At 53.5% G+C, this 21401-nt stretch overlaps 1 protein-coding gene across 3 annotated transcripts; it reads left to right on the top strand.

Annotated features, from left to right (window-relative positions):
* Positions 1 to 283: 283 nt before the first annotated feature.
* ST6GALNAC2 (ST6 N-acetylgalactosaminide alpha-2,6-sialyltransferase 2) lies at positions 284 to 20086 on the top strand. 3 transcript variants are annotated; one of them, XM_017535842.2, is made up of 10 exons: positions 284 to 617; positions 6147 to 6207; positions 10863 to 11037; positions 12000 to 12168; positions 12584 to 12722; positions 14606 to 14709; positions 16435 to 16518; positions 17714 to 17813; positions 19226 to 19400; positions 19514 to 20086. In XM_017535842.2, exons 1-9 carry the CDS (start codon positions 493 to 495, stop codon positions 19391 to 19393), a joined length of 1125 nt encoding a protein of 374 aa, XP_017391331.1. In that variant the 5' UTR covers positions 284 to 492; the 3' UTR covers positions 19394 to 19400; positions 19514 to 20086. The 3 variants fall into 3 exon arrangements, with proteins under 3 accessions (XP_017391331.1, XP_037597001.1, XP_037597000.1); XM_037741072.1 differs by lacking the exons at positions 284 to 617; positions 6147 to 6207 and adding an exon at positions 9913 to 10161; XM_037741073.1 differs by lacking the exons at positions 16435 to 16518; positions 17714 to 17813; positions 19226 to 19400; positions 19514 to 20086 and adding an exon at positions 16030 to 16310.
* The last annotated feature ends 1315 nt before the right edge of the window (positions 20087 to 21401 follow it).

Below are 21401 nucleotides of genomic sequence, written 5' to 3'. Positions count from 1 at the left end.
TCTCATGGGACTTGAGGAGTAAACAGAAGTGACACAAGCGTGATGCCTATGTTGCTTGTTGTGCCATGAGTAATAAAGTCCTTTTTTTCTGATCCATTGGTCTTGTGTCTTCTACCAGCATCCGCAGAACTATGGCAGGCTCATCATTTAGCTTGTAGGTAGAGCAAAATCTGCTCGACTTACTACTACTCCAGGAGGGTAGATAGGAGACTTTGATGTGAGGGGAGTATTGCCATTTGAAATGGAAGTCTTGACACCATAAATTCCAAGTAGTGCTCACCCGCCGCCCAGCCTCCGAGGGTGCAGCTGCGTCTGGACACCCGGCCGGGGCCAAGAGGGAGCTGCCGGGGGTGGGGGGAGGCGCCGCGGGCACCGGGCGGGCAGGGCGGGGCAGGGCAGGGCAACCGCCTCCGCAAGTCCCACCTGGCCCACTAGGGCCTCTGCGCTCTGCCCGGGACGGCTGCGGACCGGGCGCTCGCGGGCCGGGGCTGTATGGGGCTCCCGCGCGGGCCGTTCTTCTGGCTGCTGCTCCTGCTCGCGGCTGCCTGCTCGGGGCTCCTCTTTGCCCTGTACTTCTCGGCGGTGCAGCAGTACCCGGGGCCCGCGGCTGGAGCCAGGTAGGGGCTGCGGCGCGCAGAGCGGGAAGGCGCAGGGGCGACCAGGGCGCGGGGAGGGCACCTAGCCCAGGGCTCCCTGGCGGCCCGCAGCCCTCAGCCCAACCTCCGCGTGGACCCTTCTGGGGCGGCTCACAGCGAGGACTCGGGCCGTGGCCCTTTGTTCCCAGAACCCCCTCCCAGCCTAAACCTCGCGCTGCCCGCACCCCGCGGCCTTTGCCTGAGTCCAAGGGGGCCCTCGCCCCCTGCGCACTGGCGACCCTTCCCGGTCGCCCTTGTTGGTAAAGTCCCCCCCCCGACCTGATTAGTACACTTTCTATTGTCGAAATCTGGCTGGGTCCGCGAAGCAGAGAAAAACTACACTTTTTTCCCGGGAGTGCTCCCTCAGTAACGTCTGATTTGGCTTTTGGGGCAGGGACCCAAGTGTCCGGTTTCCAACTTCCCGGGGACCCTCAGCCGGGCCGCGGCCAGTTGCCTTCCCCGCCCGCTGCGGTCTCTGCCCTACCAGCGCCCGCTCCCTTCTCCCAGCCTCTGCTCGCCGAGTCTAGATAAGCCCAGGACGGGCGCGATCAGCGAAGAGGCGGACGCGGGGGCGATCAGGGGGCGACTCCCGGCTCCATCCACGTTCTCCTCCCCGCGCCGCCTCCAGCGCTCCACGCCCTACTCCTCCCTGGGCACTTTCCTCTCCTGGGTGCCCCACGAGGAGAACGTGGGAGCCGGCCTCTAGCAGGTGGTTGTTCCAGGGACTGATGAAGCAGCAAAACTTGAGGAAGGCGGACCGGGCCGTGCGGAGTCTGGGTTTGGGAGGCGGGAAGGGCGCCGCAGCCTCAGGGAGAGGCCTCCAGCCCCAGCCCCAGCCTTTCCCTTCCTGGCGCTTTTCCATCTGCACGCCCCCCACCAACCTGCTGGGGGCCTAAGGGGATGAAAACAAAATAAGTATCTGGTCTCCACAGATGAAGTCAAAGGACACAGCAAAAGTTGCAGACGAATGTGAAACAGCTTGCCAGTGATCAAGAGTCCAGCGCTCTTAAGAGCAAAGGGTGCTCTGGCGGCGACACCTGGAATTCCTACATCTCCTTGTAGTCAGGATTGCGTAATGAGGGTTACAAAACCTGACACAGGTTAAAGGCCTTAAGAAGGAGGATCCTTGGCCTCTCACGGTGACTTAAGCCTGTAGTCCCAGCACTCTGGGAGGCGGAGGTGGGAGGATTGTTGAGGCCAGAAATTCGAGGCTGTAAGCTGTGATTGCACTACTGCATTCCAGCCTGGGCGACCCAGCGAGACCCTGTCTCATAAGAAAAGAAAAGGAATCTTTGTCACTTTTATGTAAAGATGTTTACAACACAAAGTATCTCAATGCAAAGAAATAATATATGTTTGATGTGAGCCTAGGCAACATGGGGAAACCCCATCTCTACCAAAAATACAAAAATTATCCTGGCATGGTGGTGCATGCATGTGGTCCCATCTATTCAGGGAGCTGGCAGGAGGATCCCTTGAGCCCGGGAGGTCGAGGCTGCAGTGAGCTGTGATTGTGCCACTGCACTCCAGCCTGGGCAATACAGTGAGGTCCTGTCTCAAAAAATAATTTTAAAAATTCGAGGTGATGAATATACTAATTAGCTTGTTTGATTATTGCACATTTGCATGTATGTATTGATTTATCATAAATTTACAGAGAGGAAGAGACCTGATCTAGCAGCTCAGCCCCCTCCGCATGTGACTTCCTGCCCCACCAACACCAAAGCCCTCTGGCTGCTCTGGACCACTGCCTATGGGGGAACCCTGCTCCACTAGAGCAGACGAAATTAAAACAAAAATTCACCAAATGTGGCTCCTCAGCCTTGGACTTAGCCCCCATAACTGTAAGAAATAAATTACTTTTCTTATAAGAATAATTCTGGGGGACAGTCTCACTCTGTTGCCCAGGCTGGAATACAGTGGCTCTATCTTGGCTTACTGTAACCTCCACCTCCAAGCTCAAGTGATTCTCCCACCTCAGCCTCCCTAGTAATACATTTTTTAAAAAACACAAATTAGGCCGAGTGCAGTGGTTCACACCTGTAATCCCAGCACTTTGGGAGGCAGAGGTAGGCAGATTATGAGGTCAGGAGATTGAGACCAGCCTGGCCAATATGGTGAAACCCTGTCTCTACTAAAAATACAAAAAGTTAGCTGGACATGGTGGTGTGTACCTGTAGTCCCAGGTGCTTAGGATGCTGAGGCAGAAGAATCTCTTGAACTAGGGAGGCAGAGGTTGCAGAGCTGAAACTGCACCATTGCACTCCAGCCTGGGTGACAGAGACTCCATCTTAACACACACACAAATTAATTATTTTGGCTGGGCACGGTGGCTCACGCCTGTAATCCCAGCACTTTGGGAGGCCAAATCAGGTGGATCACCTGGGGTCAGGAGTTTAAGACCAGCCTGACCAACATGGAGAAACCCCGCCTCTACTACAAATACAAAATTAGCTGGGTGTGGTGGCACACGCCTGTAATCCCAGCTACTCGGGAGGCTGAGGCAGGATAATTGCTTGAACCTGGGAGGCAGAGGTTGCAGTGAGCCAAGATGGTGCCATTCCACTCCAGCCTGGGCAACAAGAGCAAAACGGTCTCAAAAAAAAAATTATTTCAAGATATCTAATACAACTTTAAGTATGCAGTTTACTATACTTCTATTATACTGCAACATTTTTTTTTTTTTTTTAAAGATCTTTCCTCTTTTCTAAAAGTAGTAGGACTCAAGCACCTGGCCCTTTCCTGCTGTTTCTCTGTATTTGCACTGTAGCATAAACCCAGTGCGGGGCAGGTCAGGACTCAGCCTTGCTGTGGGAGGTGGATATTTAGTCTGGGGGAAAGAGTGGGAGGTGGATGGCATTCTGGGCAGAGCCAGCAGGCTGCATGAGCTTCTCCAGCTAAGGACTGAAATGGACATGCCTGGCTATAAGGGAGAGTCCAGGAAGATGGGCAGCTGGGAAGGATCTACGGAGCCCAAGGAGGGGCTCTTTGTGCAGATCAGAGTGGAATCCAGTCTGGGAATTTCCTCACAGCAGAATCTGGCTCAGTGAGTCCCAGACATGAAGATTTCTATTAAATGTTGTTGTTGCTTAACAGAAGACAGAGTGCGAATCAACATAGGGCTGTCAGTTACTGTCAACGTTATGTTTTTATAAAGAGAACATTTTAGGGCTATTAGAATATGAAGGCAGGCACGGTGCTCGTGCCTGTAGCACTGTGGGAGACTGAGGCAGGCAGATTGCTTGAGCCCAGGAGTTTGAGACCAGCCTGGGCAACATGGTAAAACCCCGTTTCTACTAAAAATACAAAACAAAAACAAAAACAAAAACAAAAGCCAGGCATGGTGGTGCATGCCTGTAGCCCCCGCTACTTAGGGGGCTGAGATGGGAGGATCACTTGAGCCCAGGAGGTCGAGGCTGCAGTGAGCCAAGTCCCCGCCACTGCACTCCAGCCTGAGTGACAAAGTAAGACACCATCTCAAAAAAAGAATATTATCTAAGTTGTGAGTAAAATTAGCTTGTAGAAAAAGGCAGCACATGGTCCGTACATCTTCTGAGGCTGGCAAAACCTCCCAGAAGGGCATGTGCAGGCTGGCCCCTTCCTACCCACTCCCAGCTGCCCCAGGCACATGGATTCCTGAGAGGGAGAATCTGGAAGGCTCAATGGTAGCGGGGCTGGGAGAAGTTGCTGGGCACCAGGGATGCTCTGGAGTCGAACCAGGCTGCCCTGAGGGTGGGGAGTTCAGGGCAGAAAAACTGCACTTTGGTGGTTCCCCATCCCCTCCCTTATAGCTCTACCCGTCCCGTCTCAGCTCTGCCCTGTTCTGCAGCTCCTCCGCCAGGCTCTCGAGCCTGGCTGCACATTAGAATCAGCTGGTTGGGATGGGAAGGCAGGGATTGGACTCACCAGTGCCCACTCCCCACCCCAGAGCAATCAGATGAGAATCTCAGGAGTAGGGGCTGAGCAATGGGGTTTTCCAAACCACCCTGGGGGTTCTCATAGGCAACCTAGGCTGGGCACCACCGTCCTGTTCCTTCTCAGAGGGGGTCATATTGCACTCATGAGCAGGAACTATGGGATTACGTGGATGGACAGGTGGACAGTCCGAGGGAGAAACGGAGGGAGGGGGGAAGGAATCAACCCTGCTCTCTCTAGGCCGTGCCTCCAGTATCTTGTAGGAAACCCAGAAACCACAGAAAGGCAGATCCTGAGTTCCCTTGTGGCTCAGCTGCCACCTGGAAGCACGTAACAATAGGCCTTTGTTTCTCTCACAAACTAGCAACCCAGAGTCCCCTCCACCTGCTCCCTGTGGCTGCTGGAGTGAAGGGAGGGGTCTGAGAGAAGCCTGGCCACACTTTTGTTTTGTTTTTTTTTTTTTTTTTGAGACGGAGTTTCACTCTTGTTACCCAGGCTGGAGTGCAATGGCACAATCTCGGCTCACCGCAACCTCCGCCTCCTGGGTTCAGGCAATTCTCCTGCCTCAACCTCCTGAGTAGCTGGGATTACAGGCACGCACCACCATGCCCAGCTGATTTTTTTTGTATTTTTAGTAGAGACGGGGTTTCACCATGTTGACCAGGATGGTCTCGATCTCTTGACCTCGTGATCCACCCACCTCGGCCTCCCAAAGTGCTGGGATTACAGGCATGAGCCACCGCGCCCGGCCCTGGCCACCCTTTTGAAAGGGTAAGGATCCCTGTTCCTTCCTTCATGTTTTCCTTCTGCCCCGATTCAGGGCCCACCTAGTGCCTGGGAATTGGGAACTGGGAGGAGACAGTAACACTGTCCCCTTACTGCCCTCTAGAAGAGACACTAGTAATAGAGGCTGACACAGTAAGATCCTTTCTCTTCCTCCTTTAGGTAACAAGAGCTAACATTTAGAGGACACTTTTTATGTGTGCCAACATACACTCTCTGTTTGAACCCTCCTAACAATTGAAGGAGCTCAGTATGATTATCATTATTATACAGATGCAGAGGCTGAGGTTCTGAGTTCAGCAACTGCCCAAGATCACACAGCAGCCAAGTGGTGGAGTCAGGTTGCAAACCCAGGGAGTAAGGCTTCAGAGCTGTCTGAGTCTGTCTTGTGCTGCTATCACAGAACACCTGAGTTGGATCATTTACAAAAAACAGAGATTTATCTCCTATGGTTCTGGAGGCTGGGAGGTCCCAGGTCATAGGGTCTATGTCTGGAGAGGGCCTTCTTGCTGCATCCTCATAGTGGAAGACAGAAAGGCCAGAGGGCATGTATGCTCCACCACACCTGGCTAATTTTTTTATTTTTGTAGACATGGGGTCTCACTATGTTGCCCAAGTTGGTCTCCAACCCCTGGTCCCAAGCAATCCTCCCACCTCAGCCTCCCAAAGTACTGGGATTACAGGTGTGAGCCACCACGTGGGGCACAGGCGGATTTGTCAGCCCCTAGAGCTAAGGGAGTCAGTCAGTCCAAAAGCTTCCAAGGGGTAGGTCTGTGCTGCTGAGCCCTGCTTTTTTTCTGCTTTTTCCCCCAGGGACACCACACCATTTCAAGCATTCTTTCAACCCAAGGCATCAAATTCTTGGATAAGAAAGGTACTGTGGCAGTTTTGAGCACCCTCAAATTAGTGGGGCAGAGGGAAGAAGAACGAACAGGAACATTCTCATGAGATTGCCAGGCTGGAGCTCTTGGGAATGCCCCAAGTACAGAGCTGAGCTTCGTCTCTTCAGGGCCTCTCAGACCTGACAAATAGGTTTTCCTGTGCCCCACAGCAGGGAAGGATGAATAAATACATACTCCTGGGGTAGAGACAGCTGAACAGTTTTTGGGAGTCTTAAGATTGTATCTTAAATAGTCCTGTGAATTTTATTTTATTATTTTTATTTATTTATTTTTGAGCTGGAGTTTCGCTCTTATTGCCCAGGCTGGAGTGCAGTGACATGATCTCGGCTCATTGCAACCTCTGCCTCCTGGGTTCAAGTGATTCTCCTGCTTCAGCCTCCTGAGTAGCTGGGATTACAGGCATGCGCCACCACGCCATGCTAATTTTTTTGTATTTTTAGTAGAGATAGGGTTTCTCCATGTTGGTCAGGTTGGTCTCGAATTCCTGATCTCAGTGATCTGCCCGCCTCGGCCTCTCAAAGTGCTGGGATTACAGATGTGAGCTACCACGCCTGGCCAGTCCTGTGAATTTTATACTCTACTCTTCAAAATACCTACTTCCTATAAAAATCACATTTAAACTGCTCACCCCGGAGCAAACTCCAGGCTCTGGAAAGATGCACTTGCTTGTCCAGAAGGTTTGAGAAACTTCAGGTTCCTGCCTCATAACCATAAGTAGCAGACAGCGTTGCCAGCGTTGATTCTGGGACTTTACCTGCGTTCTCTCATTGAAGCATCACAGCCGCCCTGGAATGTGGCCCTTGCAAATGGGTAAAATGAGGCCCCAAGAAGTTAAGTACCTCACTTAGGTAGTAAGAGGCAGTACTGGGTTTGAGCCTCTTGTCTAGAACCTGGCTCAGAACCAATGCACAATACAGCCTCCCTCACCCCTCCCTCCACCCCCGCCGCCCCCCGGCTCCACGTGCTGCCGTTAAGCAGAATGGTGACTGTGTTGTTCTGGATTAACACAGGCTTAAGAGGTGTTTTCCAAGCCCAAGAGACTAATCTGGGACACGCTGACAGGGGCCTAGTGGAGACAAAGTTCACTGCATGCAAGAGTTTAGTGACAACCAAGCTGTTCAGAGACACAGCAAGTAGCCCTGGGCAGGTGATGGGGGCCCTGTCTTCAGAACAGAGGCCAACTGGGCGTGGGGGCTGTCGCCTGTAATCCCAGGACTTTGGGAGGCCAAGGCAGGTGGATCACGAGGTCAGGAATTCAAGAGTAGCCTAACATGGTAAAACCCTGTCTCTACTAAAAATACAAAAATTAGTGGGGTGTGGTGGCACGAGCCTCTAGTCCCAGCTACTCAGGAGGATGGGGCAGGAGAATCGCTTGAACCTGGGAGGCAGAGGTTGCAGTGAGCCGGGATCGCACCATTGCACTCCAGCCTGGGCAACAGACTGAGACTGAGATTCCGTCTCAAAAAAAAAAAAGAACAGAGGTCAATGAACACTTGGCTGGCAGGCTGAAGAGAGGCCTTAAGCACCTTATGAGTGCTTGGACCAGGTCATCTTGAAGCTTCCTAAAGTCTTTTCCACTTGACCCTTGAGCTGTTTGATGCTAACTGACATATGTCCCCACCTGGTCTAAAACAAAGGATTTGAGGTGGCTTTTGGACACATATGAGAAGGCAAAAACTGCTAGGTGCAGCTTGTATCCCCTGGTTGTGGTGGCAAAGTTTCCTTCTTAGCTCCGACCACTGGGAAGCTCAGAGCCAGATGTATGGCCCATGTCTCCCACTTTGTGACACGTTTTTTCCTGCACTTACTTCACATTGTCTTATTTTCCTTTCTTTACTTCTCCTTCCCTCATTTCCTCATTTTATTCTATTGTACGTTTTTGCCTTCTTTTTTTTGAGACGGAGTTTCGCTCTTGTTACCCAGGCTGGAGTGCAATGGCGCGATCTCGGCTCACTGCAACCTCCGCCTCCTGGGTTCAGGCAATTCTCCTGCCTCAACCTCCTGAGTAGCTGGGATTACAGGCACGCGCCACCATGCCCAGCTAATGTTTTGTATTTTTAGTAGAGATGGGGTTTCACCATGTTGACCAGGATGGTCTCGATCTCTTGACCTCGTGATCCACCCGCCTCAGCCTCCCAAAGTGCTGGGATTACAGGCTTGAGCCACCGCGCCCAGCCGTTTTTGCCTTCTTAATTGTAACTTTTTTTTTTTCTTTTGAGACGGAGTCTAGCTCTGTCACCCAGGCTGGAATGCAGGTGCACTGTCTCATCTCACTGCAACCTCTGCCTCCCAGGTTCAAGTGATTCTCCTGCCTCAGCCTCCCTAGTAGCTTGGACTACAGGTGTGTGCCACCACACCTAGCTAATTTTTGTATTTTTAGTAGAGACAGGGTTTCACCGTGTTGGACAGGCTGGTCTCGAACGCCTGACCTCAGGTGATCTGCCCATCTTTAGCATCCCAAAGTGCTGGGATTACAGGCATGAGCTACCGCGCCCCGCTGTGGATTTTCTTTTGCGTGATTTTGTCAGTGAAAACTCTAGGTTACACAGAAACCACACCCAACTCAGCAGAGCCATGTAGGAATACACAAAAAGCACAGACAGGCACACGTGAGATCTCCATCAGCTTCACCAAGCATGTTGCGGGTTCACCCGCCCTAGTGAGCCTGTCGGCACAGCTCCCTCTGGTTCCAGACAACCTTCTTCCCACCGTTTTACAATATCACACGAGCTGCCCCCTTCCGACACACACTTCCACACCCACTGCTACATTAATCTCAAGCATTCCTTAACCATGGGACATCTGTAAAACGATGTTTCTTTGATATTTATCTTTGGTTCTATGCATTCCTGACAGTTTTTCAGTGTTATGTCACTCATCCCATTTTCTCATAAGCCCATGGTGTTTCTTTTTTTGTTTTTATTTTGTTTTGTTTTGTTTTGTTTTGTTTTTGTGATGGGGTCTCACTCTGTCACCCAGGCTGGAGTGAAGTGGTATGATCATAGCTCACTGCAGCCTCAGTCTCCCAGGCTCAAGCAATCCTTCCATCTTAGCTTCCCAGGTAGCTGGGACTACAGGCCTGGGTCGCCATGCCTGGCTAATTAAAAAAAAATTTTTGTCCAGGCACAGTGGTTCACACCTGTAATCCCAGCACTTCCGGAGGCCAAGGGGGGCGGATCATGAGGTCAGGAGATTGAGACCAGCCTGGCCAACATGGTGAAACCCTGTCTCTACTAAAAATACAAAATTAGCCCGGCATGGTGGCACAGGCCTATAGCCCCAGCTATAGGAGGCTGAGGCAGGAGAATCGCTTGAACCCGGGAGGCAGAGGTTGCAGTGAGTCCAGCTCACGCCATTGCACTCCAGCCTGGGCAACAGAGCGAGACCCCACGTCTGCAAAAAAATTTTTTTTTGCAGACGTGGGGTCTCGCTCTGTTGACCAGGCTAATCTTGAAACTCCTGGCCTCAAGCGATCCTCCCACCTCAGCCTCCCAAAGAGCTGGCATTACAGGGGTGCACCCCCATGCCCAGCTGCCCCATGGTCATGATTGCATAGCTTTGCATAGCATGGTGATATTTAGCCACTCATAAGTTGCATTATAGCAGAAATGACTATACAGCTATTTCCTGCTTTGTCCTTTGATCAAACCAATGGCTTAACAAAGAGCCCCATTCAGGAGTAATAGAAGGGCCACCCAGGCCATGACTGTGTGCGATTCTGACCTTTTGAGGTTGTGCGCAGGAGATTGTGCACAGCAGACAAGGCTGGGCCTGTTTCCTGACCTCACCCTCCCTCAAGGCCCATGAGTACGGAGGTGCTATGTTCCTTCCCCGTGGCTGCTGGAACAAAGGAACACAGCCTGGGGGGCTTCGATCCACAGAAATGGAATCGTCACAGTTCTGGAGCCCAGAAGCCCAGAATCGAGGTGCTGGCAGGGCCACGCTCCCTCCGAAGCCTTGAAGAAAGCCTCCCCTGCCTTTCTGCAGCTCCGGAGGCTCCCGAGGCTCCTTGGCTTGTGGCTGCATCACACAGATCTCTGCTTCATCATCACTTGGGCTCCTTATGAGGATACTAGTTCGGCCCGACCTCACCCTGTGTGATCTCCTCCTAATTAATTCCATCTCCTAGTTCCAACTACGGACACATTCCCAGGGTGGGGGTAATGAATTCTGGGGGGACACTGCTACTCCCTAATGGCACCACTAGGAAGAAAGACCATCACAGATCTTCCTGGCAGCCTGTTCACACACAAACCATGGTGTACCAGCAGAGTTAGGCTTTGCATGCAGGGGGACACCTTCCGCTCAGCCCAGGCTGGAACTCCTCCGCCAAAGGGCAGGCAGGTCAGACCCGTGCATCAGAAAATGCCCCAGAATTTGCTCAAGTGTGAGGTGAAGGAGTATGAGGCCAGAGCCATCAGGCCAAGGGGACGTGGCCTCTGGAGAAGACAAGCTAGGCAGACTAAATCCAGAAAGTTCGCAGACGCTCCAGCAGCCAGCTCAGTTCAAAAATGCAAGGATGGCCCCGATCTGGAGGGGACAGGGCAGGCCTTCCCTCACAACTCCCAGCTTCCCTGCAGAGTCAGCGGGGTCCCACCCACCCCAGCCCCTACCTTCTCACCCACAGGCCCAGGACTGCCGACACCTGCTTCGCCTGGCCATTCAGCGGGACCCCCACTTCTGTGGCCTGTTCAATCTCTCTATTCCAGTGCTGCTGTGGGGGGACCTCTTCACCCCAGAGCTCTGGGACCGCCTGAGCCAACACAAAGCCCCGTATGGCTGGCGGGGGCTCTCTCGCCAAGGTAACCTGCACCCATGTCTCTCACCTGCCTTCTGCCTCAGCTTCCCGCTCTTGGCCCTGAGGTAGACCAGGCCTCCCTGACCCCCCTCTCCTCCCAGAAGCCCCAGCTCTGCAGCTCCTGCCTCACCTTCCTCCTCCATCCAAGCACCCAGGGGTCCGTGAGGGGGCTGGGGCTGCCCTGCTGGGCCCTCACCGTCCTGGGGCCTCTTTGGCAAGAAAGGCTGCAGCGTCCACTGGTGGCCAAGGACAGGCTGGGAGGGCCTCAAACCACCTCCCTCACAGTTGCTGCTGCAGGACCCGCCACACTGCAGGCCCAGAGCCCCCCTACATCACACCTGCTCCCCAACCCCCACCGGCTTCCAGTTCTTTTCTTTTGCAATACACAGCCTTTTTTCTTCTTTTTTTTGAGATGGAGTCTCATTGAGGTTGCAATGGCGCAACCTCAGCTCACTGCAACCTCTGCCTCTCAGGTTCGGGCGATTCTAGTGCCTCAGCCTCCCAAGTAGCTGGGATGATAGGTGCCCGCCACCATGCCAAACTAATTTTTGTATTTTTAGAAGAGACCGGGTTTCACCATGTTGCCCAGGCTGGTCTCGAACTCCTGACCTCAAGTGATTCACCTGCCTCACCCTCCCAAAGTGCTGGGATTACAGGCATGAGACACCTCACCTGGCTTTTTTTTTTTGTTTTTAAGCCCTGGGCACACTTCTCTAGGAATACAGTCTTGAGAGGATAAGTTATTCGGGTTCTTAGGACAAGTGAAGGCCCCAAGCCCCCTCTTCCACTGTCAGCTTTTCAGTTCTCTCCCCCTACAGACATCTCCTTCCCCTCCCACCCTCTGTGCTTCTGGGGAGGGGCTGGGTCAGGCCTCAGGGGAGGTAGGGCACCAGAACCAGCCTATGGAAGGTCCCAGGTGCCCCTGATGCCAGCCCTCTTCATGGCTGCCCCCATCCATACCCACAGCCATCGCCTCCACCCTGAGCCTTCTGAATGGCTCAGAGAGCACCAAGCTATTTGCCCGGCCCAGGGAGCCCCCTCCCAAGTGTATCCGGTGTGCTGTGGTGGGCAACGGAGGCATTCTGAATGGGTCCCGTCAGGGTCCCAACATCGATGCCCATGACTATGTGTTCAGGTATGATGGGCAGGGGCTGGGGAGGGGTGGGAGAGAGAGCTGCCCAGAGGGTGGGGGGTATCTCCCCCAGGGGCCAGGGGCCATGGCAGCAGTGGCCTGGGCAGCTCAGCAGTTGTGACGGGCACACGGGAGTAGACAAGGCAAACACAAACAGTAGGCCCTGAGGATGGAGCGTGGGTGCCTGTGCAGGGGACCCAGGAGGAAGGAGCTGCCAGGACCAGCTCTACTCACAGGCATCACCCCTTGAGGTCTGGAGGAGTGGGGGTCTGGCTGGCAACTGGGCACTTGTACTGCCATGGGCAGAAGAAGTGGTCATACAGAGGCAGGGGGACAGGCCAGGCAGAACCGTGGAGATGGAAGTAGAACAGACAGCCTGGGGTAACCGCAGAGCCTGATGGGCCTCTGTGCCGACCAGACTCAACGGAGCTGTGATCAAAGGCTTCGAGCGCGATGTGGGCACCAAGACTTCTTTCTACGGTTTCACTGTGAACACGATGAAGAACTCCCTCATCTCCTACAGGAGCCTGGGCTTCTCCTCCGTGCCACAAGGACAGGTGAGGCCTTTGGCGGGCTGCCACTGTGGTTGACAATGGCACCATTGTTCCTGGAGTCCCCTCCATGGGGGGCCTGGTCCAGTGGATGCAGAGGGTGTGCCAGGACTCTGGCCGCACAGGACGGCCACTGATGGTGAGGGAGGATCCCGTCTTGGACTGCTGGCTGATTCAGGCAGCACAGGACTCTTCCGGAGTGTGGGACACGAATGGCTAGCATCGACCCAATGCTCGTGACTTGCCAGGTGCTCTACAGAGACCATGTCAACCCGTGGTTTACTGGACAGGGGATAAAAGCCTGGCGCCTTTCATTCAGTGAGGCAGCAGTGGGGTCAGGATTTGAACCCAGAGTGCCCACCCCCCAGAGCTGGCATTCTTTGGGGAGCTCAGCCTGTCCTAGCGAATCCCAGGGGAAGGGGATTTATGGAGCTCCTCCTCTGTTCCCAGCATGTTACAGGTCACACACATGGCCACCACAGCAGCCCTGAGAGGGACCATTATACCCATTTCCAGATGACAAAGCTGAGATGCTGAGAAGTTCAGGAACATGTCCAAGTCACCCAGCTGGGACCGTCAGAACCTAGGCCCCTCTGACCCCAGCACCAGGGTGGTTTCCATTTACGCACACTGGCCCCTGGAAGAATGATGTGTGACCTCTCAAAATCTCACAACAGTCCCGTGTTGGAAACTGAGGCTCAGGGACACAAGGGACGGTGCCCCAGGTCACAGTCAGTACATGGGAGCCAGCATCTGGTCCTGCCTGCTGGTCTCCAGGTTCCTCCACCCACACCCAGGGGCTGTAAGTGAAAGCCTCCCTCCTCAGGGCTGCGGGTGTCACATGCAGGGTTAGGGGGATCCCAGGAAAAGAAGACCTGCGGTGCTGGAGGGGTCTGAGCTGGGTTTTTAGAAGCTTCCTCCCTTGACCAGGGGCTTAAGGAGTGTCCTCCCATAGTGTCTACGCCACACTGAGTCCTCACACTAGAACCTCTCTTGTGAAGTAGAACAAAATGGGGCAGCTTTAGTTTCTTTTTTTTGAGATGGAGTCTCGCTCTTGTTGCCCAAGCTGGAGTGCAATGGTGCGATCTCAGCCCACTGCAACCTCCGCTTCCCAACCTCTGCCTCCTGGGTCCAAGCAATTCTCCTGCCTCAGCATCCCGAGTAGCTGGGACTACAGGCATGCACCACCACTCTCAGCTAATTTTTGTATTTTTAGTAGAGATGGGGTTTCACCATGTTGATCAGGTTGGTCTCGAACTCTCCACCTCGAGTGATCTGCCCACATCGATCTCCCAAAGTGCTGGGATTACAGGCATGAGCCACTTTGCCCGGCCTTTTTTGTTTTTGAGACAAAGTCTCACTCTATCACCCAGGCTGGAGTGCAATGATGTATCTCAGCTCACTGCAACCTCCGCCTCCTGGATTCAAGCGATCCTCCTGCCTCAGCCTCCTGAGTAGTTGGGATTACAGGCATGTGCCACTACACCTGGCTAAGTTTTGTATTTTTAGTGGAGAAGGGGTTTTGGCATGTTTGCCAGGCTGGTCTCGAACTCCTGAGCTCAAGTGATCCGCCCACCTCGGCCTCCCAAAGTGCTGGGATTACAGGCGTGAGCCATCGCGCCCGGCCCACTTTCCTCTCTATTAGAAAAGTGCATGAGTGTTAAGTCCAGCCTATACTCCAGGGGATGGCAATTAGGTGTCACCTCCTGAAGGAGCATCAGAGGATTCGTGGACCTACACTGAAACCAGCACAGTACCTCCGGGTGGGAATGAAAGGCATTTAAGAGAAATTCTCCAGTCGGCTCAGGCGGCATGGAGGGCCATCCACAGCAAGCAGGAGCTAAACCTGGCCTGTTTCCCCTCTGGGCTCCTTGTCTCTATTCCGACAGGACCTGCAATATATCTTCATCCCCTCAGACATCCGCGACTATGTGATGCTGAGATCGGCCATTCTGGGCGTGCCTGTCCCTGAGGGCCTAGATAAAGGGGACAGGTGAGCCACCGGGCAGTGGTGGTGTGGGGCATGCCGGGGGGCAGGGGTGCCATGGTCGACTCCCTGATGGGGGAGGAGGTAGGGGAAGGGCAGCAAGAAAAGTCCTAAGAATTTAATCATCCCCAATTATTCACATAACTCAGCACTGGGAAATTCTACCTTTTGTCTACCCCTGGAAAGCCCAGATGACGCTCTGAGTCCCCAGTGGCCCTCTGGGGGCGGGAGAGGCAGCTTTTCTGAATGGGGCGAGCACGCCAGGCTCCTCGGCTTCAGGTTGCTCTCTCCCTGCCCAGCCCAGCCTCTCCAGGTCGAAGGCTGGGCCAGGTCTGCTGTCCCACTGAGCACACTGTGAGTCAGGGCCAGTCCGTGCCACTCCTCCTGGTGGGTATCCTTCCCAGGGCCCTGCCCATGAAATGGGAGACCAGGCTTGAGGCCCAGCCTCCTGAAAGACAGAAACAATAGGCTCTTTGTCTTCTCTCCCACCTTCCTGCACAGCAGGCCTGGGGCCAGCTCTCTTGAGCCACATGCTGACCCTCATCTGAACCTCCTCCTGGGGATTCTGAGACAATTTCCTGTCCCTGAGATCAGGTCCCTAGAAATCGAGTCCGCTGCTGTGGCCCAGACAATCAGCCCTCCTGTCTCAGGGGTCTCCATGAGGGCATCTTGCCCATCCCCCACAGAGCAGCTTTACAGGTGGTCCTTATGGATAGGGGCTCTAAAGCCAGGCCCACCCTGCCCCCGCCCCGGTGATGACACAATTGCTCCCACTGCTGGTCTAACCTGGGCTTTGTGACACGCTGGGCCTGGGCTCTCCGGGGCTGCCTCAGAGACATCGGGTGGACCTCTACCACCCCAGCACCAATGAGCTCCCCCTCCCACACCCCTAATCCGTCCCCTACCCAGTCTCCCTCCCAGTCCCGTTCCAACAACATTGTCAACCCTCCAGGCCAGCAGCCCCACGAGAGCTCCGGAGGCTCAGCCCCTTCCCCTACTCGGGGCACTCCCTCCCGGCCCCCCTCCCACCCTCCCACCCCAAACCCCTCACAGCCCTCTTCCCGGGCTTCCTCCCTGAACCCTAGTCCTCAAGTGCAACATGTGCCCCGAGGGGCCGCCCAAACCTCCACTCCACCCACCTCCAAATCTCCCTCCCAGTCTGGGCTCAAATCCCTCTCTAGAAACCCTTCCCTAACCCCCACTGTGCCCAGGTCTCCCTTGTACAGCCCCGCCACCTCATCTTCCTATATTGGGCCAACTCGGAGCATCCCATCCTATATCACTCCCTATGTGTCCCGCTTTCTGAAGGAGCCCCCCTTTTTCCAGCCCCCCACAGCACCACTTCCCCAAAACCCATGCTTTGCCTGTCCCTGTCCCTGCCCCACCCAGAAGCCCTCACCCCCTCCTGACTCGCTCTACTTACCTCTCCTTCCCCCCCCCCCCCCCCAACCCCAGTTTCACTGCCCCTTCCCAACTCCCCCCGCTCTGTTCACGCCCCCCTCCTCTCTCTCCTACACTCCGCCCATCGAGGTCCTGGTGAGCGGGAAGCCGCACGTGGTCCCCACCTCGCTGCCTGCCACCTTCTACACCCCCTTCTCCCCCTACTACTCCCAGCCCCGCGCCTACCGCTCAGGGTACCGCGGCTACTCCGGCACCCTGACCCTCCCCCCCATCTCCTCCTTGCAATACGACGGCTCTGGGCGCTCTGTCCACTTCCATCACGGGTCCTAGGCCTCACACCTATTTCGGACCAGAAGCCTCTGCCAGGAAATTCAAGCTGCTGCATCCGGACTTCATCAGCTACCTGACAGAGAGGTACAGAGCGGGGGAGCCGCAAGAACAGCTTCCCCTTCCTTCCCCCTTACACACCCACCCCACACCCAGGCAGTGCCCTTCCATGAGCCCCATGCACTGACCAATAACCAGAGCTCCACTGTCCTGAGTGCCGTGTGTGAAGCTCTGTCACTTCATTTACTGTTTTATTTAGCACCCTGATAGACGGAGTGTGATACAGGTCAGAATCACCTGGAAACAGACAAACCCAGGATAACTCAAGGAGGTTTATTTACTAGGGACTACTCACAAAGGCACAGACTGGGACTTGGGGGTCATGAGGTGAACAGCAGTGGGGCTGTCAGCAGCAGGGTGTCAGCACCTTCAGGCCCAAACACAGCCAGCCAAGGTGCGGGGAGGAACCCGGGGACAGCCTCCACTCCCTCCCCTTCTTCCCCTCCCTCCCGCCAGGCATTCTCAATGTAGATTGCATCTGGTCCTCATTTTGGGTTGTCACAGGGTGGTGGGGTACTACTAGTGGGCAGGGGCCAGGGATGCTGCTGAACATCCCTGCTCAGCAACGAAGAACCACCTGGCCCAATATCAATTATCAATAGCACTGTGCCTAAGAAACCCTGCTGTGGACCAGAGGCTCGAATTCCAGGGCAGGGAGCAGTTGGAGGGGTGCATGGATCTGCGGAGGCAACTGAAGCCCAAGTTGGTCCCATGCTACAGAGGAAGACAGGCTCAGAGACGACAGGGGATCTGTCCGACAAAGTTTGGATGTGAACTCAGGCCTGAGGGCAGAGCCCGTGGCCACACCCTGGCCCCACTCTTGGGCTCTGTGGGTGCATCCATCACGCCAGTGGGTCCAGCCACAGGGTCTGAGCTCCCTGCCCCTCACATGGGATTCCTGCTTAATCAAGATGTGGGATAGACAGGAATTGCAGTCTAGGGCTACAAGCCACCCGTGCCCTTCGCAGTGTGGTTACTTAGTAGCTTGCGGTGAAAACAGGCTGTTGGTGAAAAAGGGAAGGATTTCACCTGTGCTTTCCTCTTTCTCACCCCCACCTTACCTAAGGTCTCAAAGAGCTTTGCATTTGGACCAAATAAAGGATTGACTGGAGTAGAAGGCCCAGAGTTTTTGAGGTTTTCCCACCTATCTGAATGTGTAGCTATGAAGTGTGATGATACAGACGTCAAGCTAGCGAGCTGGAATGTTTCTTTTTGCTTCCAGGTTCTTGAAATCCAAGTTGATTAACACAAACTTTGGAGACCTATATATGCCTAGTACCGGGGCTCTCATGCTGCTGACAGCTTTGCACACTTGTGACCAGGTAAGAGGCCTTCTCTTCCCGAAGCCTACGGCAGCAGAACACAGGTGAACAGAACCCAAGATCCCCTGATATCCCTTACCCTCAGACCTGCGACTCTGGCCTCTGCTCATGGAACCCCCAGCTCCAAGAGTGCTGGTGCTGCCCACTTCCTTGCCGCCATACAGGGGGCCTTTAAAAGGACAGGTCCTGGGCCAGCCTTGCCTTGGCTCCTGACATCTGCCCCAGGTTTCCTTCTTTCTTTGCTCTTCTCCAAGGCAGCCACTCAATATGGTATTTAAGGCTCAAGTCATCTAACTGCCCTTCTGAAAGCCAATCTCTTCAACACACTGGGCCGAACAGGGCCATTCTTCTATGGGGACATCCTAGAGCTGGGGTGGGGCAGCAGGTTTAGCCTCCCACACACAAATACTTTGAAATCACCCTAAATCATTCCTGATGGGATTTGCCCATGTGAAACTCGTGGAGGCAGGGGCTGAGCAGCAGCTTTCAAGGAGAGGCTGTGACCCATGCTAAAGCTGGTTTGCAGAGCTGGAGGCCAAATGCCACTCCACAACTCGGGCCTACACCTTTTCCCTCTTTTTTTTTTTTTTTTTTTGAGACAGGGTGTCACTCTGTCACCCAGGCTTAAGTGCAATGGTGTGATGATCCTCCCACCTCAGCTTCCCAAGTAGCTGCCCGTCAGCTAGTCTTTACTTTTTGTAGGGACAGGATCTCACCATGTTGCCCAGGCTGGTCTCAAATTTCCAAGCTCAAGTTATCCTGCCACCTCAGCTTTCCAGTGTTGGGATTACAGGCATGAGCCACCACACTAGGCCTCTTCCTATTTTAATACAAGAGTAGCAGGGCATGGTGGTTCATGCCTGTAATCCCAGCGCTTGGGAGGCGGAGGCAGGTGGATCGCCTGAGGTCAGGAGTTCAAGACCAGCCTGGCAAACACGGTGAAACAGGCTCTACTAAAAATACAAAATTACCCAGGCGTGGTGGTGCATACCTGTAATCCCAGTTCGCAGGAGGCTGAGGCAGGAGAATCACTTGAACCTGGGAGGCAGAAGTTACAGTGAGCCAAGATTGCGCCACTGCACTCCAGCCTGTGCAACTGCGAGACTCCATCTCAAAAAATGCAGGAGTGTCTTAACTGCAATCCCCAATTAGGATGGGGAGAGTAGTAATGGGCTTTTGCCTCCACCCTCAAATTCCAAATGCAGCTGTCAATCACCAGCTGTGCAAGTGGGGAAAGTAAGTCACCGCTGAATCTGTCTCCCTACTTGCTATGTGGGAATAAGCCCTAGACCACTTCCTACATTCTCACCTTAGCAGGGGGACACCTTTCTAAACTCATGTCACGTCACACGAGTCTGTTTGTACACAGTAGGCACTCAATAAATACTAACCCAATGGCTACCCTTGCCCAGGTCAGTGCCTATGGATTCATCACAAGCAACTACTGGAAATTTTCTGACCACTACTTTGAACGGAAAAAGAAGCCATTGATATTCTACGCAAACCATGATCTGTCCCTGGAAGCCGCCCTGTGGAGGGATCTGCACCAGGCCGGCATCCTTCGGCTCTATCAGCGCTGACACCAAGGTACTGAGCCTTTGCCTCTTACAGAACCGTGGCCCCGATCCTCTCAAGTGGCCAAAAGCCTTTTTCTTAACTTCTCAATCTTGAGAGGCTTCACCTTCCCTTTTTTCCAACAGAAGGCACTCGGGTGAATTGACGAGAGGCCTGTTCAGTGCAGGACACCCCAACTTGTCCTTGGCTCATCCAAGGAAACTCCTCTATGCATCTAAAACAATACATCTCAATTTTGGCCAAGGGAAGACAGACTGTTTTGCTGGATTTGCACCAAGCAACTTTAGGAAATGTCAGTGGAGTGCTCACCAAGATCAAACAGCAGTCCAGGCAAGAAGCAAAGCCACCTGCTGCAGCTCAAATCCTCTGGGGGGCATCCTACTGGAGGCTAAAGTGATTCAGGGACTCCAGAACACCTCTTAAGAGCCTTTCTGAGAACATGCTAGACTTACCTCTGCTCCATAATAAAGTGGGAGAACAAAAGGCAGAATGTAACTGGAGACTAGGTAACTGTGTACACAATGGATCACCATTTTGTCTTTTTTTTTTTGGCTGGGTAGATAAATCATATAAAATGCAGGGTGTTTTAATATGGAGATCACTCAAAATTCAAGAACACTGGAGGGGTCTGGCACTTGATGGGGGTTAGTTGCTTGGCAGCCTGCCTGCCACTGAGGGAAGCCCCATTAGAAACATTATTACCACTGGGCGCGGTGGCTCATGCCTGTAATCCCAGCACTTTGGGAGGCCGAGGCGGGTGGATCACGAGGTCAAGAGATCGAGACCAGCCTGGTCAACACGGTGAAACCCCGTCTCTACCAAAAATACAAAAAATTAGCTGGGCATGGTGGTGCGTGCCTGTAATCCCAGCTACTCAGGAGGTTGAGGCAGGAGAATTGCCTGAACCCAGGAGGCGGAGGTTGCGGTGAGCCGAGATCGCGCCATTGCACTCCAGCCTGGGTAACAAGAGCGAAACTCCGTTTCCAAAAAACAAAAACCATTATTACCACCTTGTCACCAACAGGATGACGATGCTACCAGCTAATAAACCCTCATCCTCGTATCATGGCTTCAGTAAATTTGAACTTAGCTGACAGTAGTTTCCTAATTTTATTGTGAGTGGTTTTAAAGAAGTCTCATCCAAACAAGTTACCACACAGCACTTAATCAAGCCCTGGGGTTTAGTCCTGATGACTAAATGGCTTTGCAGTCTGAGATACTTCAGTGTGCAAGGCAGCGGGAGTGTCTTCACAGGGACAGCTGGCAAGAGCCTTCCCAAGGCAACATCAATCATGTTGGTCAATTTAGGGCACAATCTGCTTCTGTAGCTTTGAAAGGCTGATTCTATCAACACACTTTACAAGAGGGATGGGGATTAACTCAGTCACCAGAAACAAAACACCACTTCAGAAATTCAGAGACCTCTGATCAACAGAATAGACATTTGGGCTTTACTTGCCAAAGCAGCTACTTAGAAGAAACCATGGCATTCTGCTGCCTGGACAGCAGGAATTCAGAGACATTTCAGAGCTGCTGGCACCAGCACAAAGCCTCTCAGCTCCCTTGACCCTGGCAATCTTTAACAGTTCCTCCTTGGTCCCCACGATAGCAGTTATGTTCCTTTGGGTTTACTTGGTTTGGAAAGAATGTAGTCAAATGCGGGATACGTAAGGCAGCCCTCAACAGTCACAGTCCATCCTTGTATCTTATGTTGTGATCTTTTAGTAAAGAAACTTGAGGCTGGTAGTGGGCTTGGAGCTGAAGGATCGCTGGAGTCCAGGAGTTCGAAACCAGCTAGGGTAACAGAGTAAAACCCCAACTTTAAAATTTTAAAAAAGGAAAAATGGCCAGGTGTGGCGGCTCACACCTGTAATCCTAGCATTTTGGGAGGCTGAGGTGGGCAGATCGAGCTCAGGAGTTCAAGACCAGCCTGGGCAACAGGGTAAAACCCTGTCTCTACTAAAACACAAAAAATTAGCCAGGCATGGTGGTGTGCGCCTGTAGTCCCAGTTA

This window comes from Cebus imitator, unplaced genomic scaffold, assembly GCF_001604975.1.
Source record: "Cebus imitator isolate Cc_AM_T3 unplaced genomic scaffold, Cebus_imitator-1.0 Scaffold93, whole genome shotgun sequence".
NCBI lineage: Eukaryota > Metazoa > Chordata > Mammalia > Primates > Cebidae > Cebus > Cebus imitator.
This window is presented reverse-complemented; position numbering and strand designations above follow the sequence as displayed.

Excerpts from the sequence above, each read along its gene's own strand:
- ST6GALNAC2 (XM_017535842.2), top strand. The coding sequence starts at position 493 with ATGGGGCTCCCGCGCGGGCCGTTCTTCTGGCTGCTGCTCCTGCTCGCG. Across the intron at positions 6,208-10,862 it reads CAAATTCTTGGATAAGAAAG|GCCCAGGACTGCCGACACCT; the intron begins GTACTGTGGCAG and ends TCTCACCCACAG. Across the intron at positions 14,710-16,434 it reads GGCCTAGATAAAGGGGACAG|GCCTCACACCTATTTCGGAC; the intron begins GTGAGCCACCGG and ends CACGGGTCCTAG.